The sequence below is a fragment of the Austrofundulus limnaeus genome, unplaced genomic scaffold (genome assembly GCF_001266775.1).
Source record: "Austrofundulus limnaeus strain Quisiro unplaced genomic scaffold, Austrofundulus_limnaeus-1.0 Scaffold2, whole genome shotgun sequence".
Taxonomy (NCBI): Eukaryota; Metazoa; Chordata; class Actinopteri; order Cyprinodontiformes; family Rivulidae; genus Austrofundulus; species Austrofundulus limnaeus.
In genome coordinates, this window is record NW_013952404.1 from 6,894,112 (window position 1) to 6,901,181 (window position 7,070).

Genomic DNA, 7,070 nt, shown 5'->3' on the forward strand with positions numbered 1-7,070 from the left:
ACACACACACACACACACACACACACACACACACACACCCAGGCACAGGCCAAAACATTATAACCACTTGCCCTCAGTGGTGGGCAGAAACAAAATGTTTTTCCTCATAATATGAAAAAGCATATAGGTCAAGTTGTGCAGATTGTCCGTAAATCACACAGATTTTCCCCCATTTCACAGATATGGGAAGTTGAGAGAAATCTCACAATTTTTTTTTTCAAAAAAAAAAAGCTTCAAAAAATTTATTTTACATCTCAGAACCTATAGGGCATAAAAATGGCAAAAAAAAAACCTTAATGCATTTCTGTGCATTTCAGCTGTTCCTCGCAGTAAGGAGGAGGAAGGGGTGGGCGGTGTCGTCCACACTGCTAACCACTGAGAGTACTACGGATTTTTGGTGAAAATTACGGGTTTTTCGAGGTCAGTGTACAGGTAAACGTCAGAAGGGGTTGACGTGTGTGAAAAGAGGCTAAAGTTACCACTTTATTGTGAGCCATGAGCTGCAGGATGCTCGGTGTGACCCGGCTCCAGAATTCCAGGCCCGTGAGGATGGCGCCGGACGAAAACTCCGTTTGGTTCTGGTTCTGCAGGGACGGCGCCGCAGCCGCCTGCTCACAGTAGATGGTCCACAGCTGAGCGAACATGAAAGCATGGAACAAAGAGCACATGTGCAGCACCGACGTCTGCAGGTAACAAACAACGACAAATCAAAGAGGATCAAAACATCGTGTCGTGTGGACAAAAACCTTTGAGTGACCGTGAAAAAAAAAAAAAAAGAGAGATTTGTGTTAGCTCGACCTTTGACTGCTCTGGGAAACCAATGAGGATGACTATGAGGTGATCTGCAATGTGGGAGCCAGCGTCTAGAGGGATGGGCATGCAGGAGGTGGAGCCCTGGTGCAGAGCGCAGTGCGTCAGGGAGCCCAGAAGAAGCCAGGACAGCTGACGAATGTGGGACACACACTCAATGAATTCCTTTGGCCTGAGGAGATAAAAAGTTGGAGAAATTAGTCTGACATTACGCTCAAATTACCGGCTCTGCATTTTATTATTCACATATTTCACTTCCACAATGGCAGCTTTGCATAAACAGAGTTTCAGATCTTTTCATGCAGCTGTGGTTTTTGTAGTTAATGAAGTTTGCAAATTATTCAACAAATGGAGCAGAGTAAAATCTCTGGATTTAACTAGAATGTTTGTTTTATATTAGCCCATAAAGTCTGACTAATCAAGAGCATATAGAGCAAATACTCTACTTATACTTTATTCATCCTGCCTGCACCGTTATATTTTACTCTACTATTTTGTACTTTGTTATATTATTATATKAAACTTTATTTTGTGCTTCTATTGCATTCTATTGGTACTTCTTGTTTTTATAGCGAGTTGAATGGTTCTTCTCAGCCTAAGCATTTCATTGCATTGTTGACTTGTGTTAACTTGAACATGACAATAAACCAGTTCTGGAGTTTGGTGTGTGTGATTAAGGCAATTTTTTGGACTACTTAAGAAACATAGACTGACATGAAACTTGAGTTTTATCATGAGAAATATAATGGTGCACATGGTTTCCAAACTTTCAACTATAAAACCAATTATGTGTAATTAAACTACAACTGTTCTAATTACATGAATATTTGTTCTTCCATCCTCATGTCCTCATAAATATATGTATGAATCAAAACTAATGGGGATTTCTGATAACAAAAGAAGGATGTCAGTATGCTGAGGATATTATTATTGCATTTTAGGACAAACTGGTCTTTTCTTGTCCTTAAAATGCATGTTTTCGCTCTCTACACTGCATGGCTTAATCTACAGTAGTTGTGGACCGGTGCATGAAAGAAAACAACAAAAAAAAGAACCACAAATAAGAACATAGGAATGAATAAAAATGTATTTTTGTCTTTTACTTTTGATTTAATTTAGTTGTGCTCAGATGTGTGTTTTGTGCCATAAACAAAAGAAGAAATAATATGTAAAATAAGAATAATAAATAATATATAAAACAGGCAAAAGCATGAAAAAGCACGTGCAAAACTGTCATTTACACAAATGATGCGTCTCTGAAACACAGAAAACTCAACAGCAAACATAAAAAGAGCCATGACTCTCCAACAATCACCCCGGCCTCTCCGCATGCAAAATGTCCTTGTTTGCAACCACTTGAGTATGCATGACAGAGTGACTGAAAGAGCACTTTTGTAAAACTAAAAAAAGACAAAACACACCACCAAAAGCAGACCATCACAGACGAATAATTCAAATCCATATTTTTGTTTTCCCAGATTATTGAGTCAGTTTTAACTTTATTGGATAAAATCTTTAGCTTGAAATCATTGTTTTTTTTCACCTATTTTAGGAAACCAGCAGTGCTGCATAACATAAACTTAGCACAAAAATGAAGGAAATTTGTGTTTAGTAGATTATTTCTTTGTTGTAACAATGCTTTTTTTGGCAATAAATCTTATTCCAGGCACCTGACTGGCAGCACCTGGGTTTACCACAAGCTCAAAACAAGTGTCAATATCAACAGCAAAATACATGTAAGCCGTTTGAGAGGAGATTTGGCTAATTTTTCATGTGTGCAGCTCACGTACTCAGATCTACTGCTCATCCCACAAATGCCTGTTCCTTACAAATGTGGCGCCATTTAAAATGGAAAATAACAGGTTTTCCAAGAAGCTTTGTTACAACAAAGAAATAATAATCTACCAAACACAAATTTCCTTATGTTTTATGCAAAGTTTATGCTCTTTTTAGTCCTTCTTAAATATTTCCCTCTTTGTTTAGCTGGTTTTTTTGCAGGACGACTACCAATTCAGAAAGAAATCAATAAAAACAAAATGAAAACGTGTCTTAATAGCTCTGTACTGGAATAATTGTGTAAACCATGCCTCTAAGTCTCTTCACTGCTCACTCATTCTTACCCTTGCTGCATGGTGGAGGGTGGATGGTACAACCAGGGAAGATAACGGACCACAGCCTTGTTATCGCGGTGATTGCCTTTGCTGATCTCCATGGCTGCAACTTGTGCCAAGCCCACTTTCAGGTTTCCCCCAAAAGTGTCCTCGTGGAGTGGCTGACAGCACGCTTTCATATGGCTCTGAATTTAGGAGCGAAGAAAAAAAATCATTACTAAAAACTGGCTCATGATGAGATATTCAGCGAGCTGTGAGACTTACTTTCAGTTTGGTTAGAGTGTGCATATCTGCAATGAAGTCCAGGAGCTCACTTGTGTATTGTCTCATGCATTCCATCGCTGCTGTTGTACACTGAGAACAAAAAACAAACATTTAGTCTTACCACAGAGGGGTGTATTTGTACTTCCTGCTGTTTTACGAGGCTGATCTTAATAAGGGTGCAGCACACAGAGTTTTTAAGTCTCACCCCCGGCAGCGTCGAGATCATGTGCTTCTGKATGATGGTGGATTCAGCTAGACGCGTGCCAATGTCTGCACAAACAAACTGAGACAGATTCACGAGGTTTAAGGTTGGGTTTTAAGGATTAGTTCAAACTGAGCTGAATAAAACTTCTCTCTTTTTTTTTTTACCTGGACCAACAGTAACAAGTTCGTATCAGGCAGAGGAGACTTGAACTTGAGCGCCTGCAGAAGCTCCAGCACCACAATGCGGGACATGTAGAACTTATCTCGCTCCTGGATTGCGAGGAGAAAGGAGAATGGAGTAAATGTACTGGAGCAGCAAGACTGCCTTTTTCCATTATCACTCTTCCTTACTCATGCTGAGCGGAGAGCATAAACTCTGAAGCTTGAATAGAAGGCGGGGAGGGGAGAGCRGCCAGGGAGGCAGAGAATAGTGAAGGCGAGGAGTAGATTTAGGCCAGTCCAGATCTCTCCTCCCAGAGTCCCAGGCAGCTCAGATGAGGCTGTCAGGCTGCCTTCTCCCTCCCCGAGGACAGGCTGCTCTCTTTGTTCGCTTCTTCCACACAAAGCCCAGCTGCCTGTTTACAAACCACACTGTCATCTCCAGGCCTGCAGTTTGCCTCGCTCTTTCCCTTTGCAGTCGTGTTGACTTATGTCGGAAGCGGCCACATGTTCCTCTTGCAAAGCTGCCTCCGCCTCGTACCTGTGTGAGGCCCTCTCATAATTAAACGCTAATGGAGCGTGTCTGTTTGGTAAATAGCTAATCAAACGGGTGTTCTTAAGCTACAGACTTAATAAGAGGGTCCATTCAAACGTGGCGGAGTGCAGCTGCGGCAAACGGCACGGCGCGACAAACTTTGGCGCACTTTAAAAAGTGAGATCCGAACTATCATTTTAAAACCTAATTTCCAAAAGCCACCTGAAGCAGCTGGAAAAGTGACGCCGGCCCAACGGGATCCGAAAAGCAATTGATCGAAGCAACGCGGGATCTGGAAACGCGGATATGAAAGAGGCAGGGAATTAAGGGGAGTGTGAAAAATCAATAACGCAGGGGGTATAAAGCAAGCGGCGCTGACGGCTGACGAACAGCGCAGGCGGCCTCAGCTCCATCTCTGCCACGGGGAGCCACTAAGAAAMACGCCATACATCCTCAACCCCGGCGCACAAACTAATCGTGCTAATCAATACTGGCTGATTGCTTACTTAATCATCTGTGACACATGGCCACTCTTCTGGCTGCCTGGAGAAGTCGGGGGGAAAAGCAGGTGATGAGTGAGAGGCCGGCAAACAGGAGCTCAGCCCCGTCAATGCTGCAGATTAATTCAACCCTTGCACTTTGTGTTTTAGACAAAACATCCGAAGCGTACCTTGTTGAAGGCTTTGTAACACAGTCCACAAAGCTCCACAAGGTAAGACAGGCTGAACGTGCCGTACTGGATCACGAAGCTCAGCAGCTTGGAGAAAGGCTCCAAGAGACTCTGGAAAGCAGAGATGAAAACATGATAAACATCAAAGGCAGGAATTCGGGTGGTCATGCACTGAAATGTAAAGCTTTTATTGGGAAATTACCCGAGTTGCGTTTATTGTCGGGATTTTTAGAAGACAAATAATAATCCGCAAACTAGAATCCATCGGGCACTGTGGAGACACAAACGTTTGACCATTTTGTTTCAAGCAGCAAAGGTTAAAAAAAATGAAAAAATAATGACTGCATGCTCATGTTTCCTGAATCCGGTGCATGCACTAATTTGACCCCTCCCACCCTCCCCAAGGTTAAAAGCATCAGAGTCAAATCAATTACAATTTTAAGACTCTCCTATTGAGCCAGACAAGGGCGCTGCGAGATGCTTTTTTTTCCTCGAGCCATAATCACATTAAACCATATCAGACCATGACTGAGCGAGCGGAAGAGTTGGTATCTACCTTCAGAGGAAGCACGGAGGGCAGTTTGGCGAGGAAGGTCTGGAACTGGTTGCAGATGGTCGTCCACAGGTTGCTAGGGGAGTCCATGGSGAGAGCCTCCATGAAGGAGGCGATGTTGTCCAGGCAGTGCAGCATGGTGCTCCCAGCTGGGAGGCTCTTTTTGTTGTTCAAGCCCTGGTAGGCACAGGCACAAACCATAACAAGGTTACATAACAGTTTTCTATATGTGAATATATTTCCATTTAACTAATCAATGAGAACGCTGAAAGCTGTTAAAGTCACTGAGGTGCTTCCTGAATAAGTTCATTCATTGATTGTTTCTTATTTTTTACTATTTTGACCAAACAGTAACAATAAAATGGCTCACTGATTCGGAGAACACTAGTTTTATAAAAAAAATATATAAAAAATTTTTTTGAAATGGGCTTTTGAAGAGCATTTTGCTGTTCAAAAAGATTTTTTGTTTGACAAAAGCTCCCCCTGCTGGTTTTATGGCTCAACACATGAGGAGAAAAAAGAAAAACTCCCACCTCCAGAAGCATGTTGAGAGCTGCAACTGAGCTCAGTTCATTAAAGTCTATCAGAGAGGTCGCGAGTGTTCGCAGAAAACTCCCATCTGTGAAATAATGAGAAATAAAAATCATCACATTTGATTTGGCTCACCTTTAAAAAAACAATCAAAAAAAGAAAGAAAAGAAGCAAACCTTTGATGTTACTCTGGAAGAGCTGAGGCAAAATACCATTTGGGGCCAGCTGGTGAAACACACAGCGGAGGAACTGCTTGGCCACACCTGCTACATTTCCTGGGATCAACATACTGAGAAACATCACATGGAGCGTGTTCGTGCCAGCCACGCTTCACATATATTAATAAGCTACAAGCGCTGCAGATATTTGAACGCGTTTACGTGAAGACTTCAAAGTCTCATACCTCTCAGCTTGTCCAGAGAAATTGCTGCTGAATGCCAGCCTGAAAGGAGTCAAAGCAGCAGATTAGGCCCGGGAGGTGAATTATGCATGAGTTCTTAGAGCGAGTTATGAAACTTCATTTAACGGGTGAGGTGCTGTGTGGACGGAGCTGGTACCTGCCCACAGACTGCATGATGTCGAGGAGCATGGGAGCAGCCAAGTCGGGGCTCAGGTGGATGAACATGGAGAGGACGATCACAGCGAGGGCAAGAGTCTCCTCATCATATTCYTCCAGCACAGCTGCACAGTCCCGACACCTGCGAAACATGATGTTTTTTTTTAAAAAGGGGGTCGAGTTAGGCATACAGATGACTCGTTTACGCGTAGTTACTGAATAATTCATTCACCGGTCAGACATGGTGGTGGGCTGCTCGTCGATGAACTCTTCAGGTGCTGGGACAAACATGCTGACTGTGCTCGGCGCCGAGAGGAGACTTGTCTTTGTAGGACCTGCCAAAGACAAACAAAAGTGTGTTTTCCTTATCCACCACCTGTAAAGCTACTGGACAAGTTATTTATTTGTGTTTTCTTATTTTGACTGACCCGTCTCCCAGGTGCAGATGTTGTGTGGTGCACTGGACTGATGCTCCAGCTGTCTCTTCATCAGCTGACTCATCGTCAGAGCTCCCAGAGAACCTCGTTTCACCTGACGGTACTGAGCTTAAAGGTCAAACACAGAATCTGCTCAACTAGCGTCAGCCTTTATCAATAACATATATTATACATACATACAGCGGGTAAAATAAGTATTGAACACATCACCATTTTTCTCAGTAAATATATTACTAGAGG

At 42.8% G+C, this 7,070-nt stretch overlaps 1 protein-coding gene across 1 annotated transcript in view; it reads right to left on the reverse strand.

Annotated features, from left to right (window-relative positions):
* unc79 (unc-79 homolog, NALCN channel complex subunit) overlaps positions 1 to 7,070 on the reverse strand; it is a 51,463-nt gene that overhangs the window by 2,234 nt on the left and 42,159 nt on the right. Inside the window, exons 34-48 of the mRNA XM_014013582.1 lie at positions 6,822 to 6,938; positions 6,626 to 6,728; positions 6,395 to 6,535; positions 6,241 to 6,279; positions 6,014 to 6,165; positions 5,840 to 5,925; positions 5,310 to 5,483; positions 4,956 to 5,024; positions 4,754 to 4,864; positions 3,555 to 3,659; positions 3,391 to 3,468; positions 3,186 to 3,275; positions 2,931 to 3,106; positions 799 to 982; positions 480 to 683 (exon numbers count right to left, since the gene is read on the reverse strand). Of these exons, the coding sequence (XP_013869036.1) occupies positions 480 to 683; positions 799 to 982; positions 2,931 to 3,106; positions 3,186 to 3,275; positions 3,391 to 3,468; positions 3,555 to 3,659; positions 4,754 to 4,864; positions 4,956 to 5,024; positions 5,310 to 5,483; positions 5,840 to 5,925; positions 6,014 to 6,165; positions 6,241 to 6,279; positions 6,395 to 6,535; positions 6,626 to 6,728; positions 6,822 to 6,938 (1,829 nt within the window). The remainder of the gene's footprint in view (positions 1 to 479; positions 684 to 798; positions 983 to 2,930; positions 3,107 to 3,185; positions 3,276 to 3,390; positions 3,469 to 3,554; positions 3,660 to 4,753; positions 4,865 to 4,955; positions 5,025 to 5,309; positions 5,484 to 5,839; positions 5,926 to 6,013; positions 6,166 to 6,240; positions 6,280 to 6,394; positions 6,536 to 6,625; positions 6,729 to 6,821; positions 6,939 to 7,070) is intronic.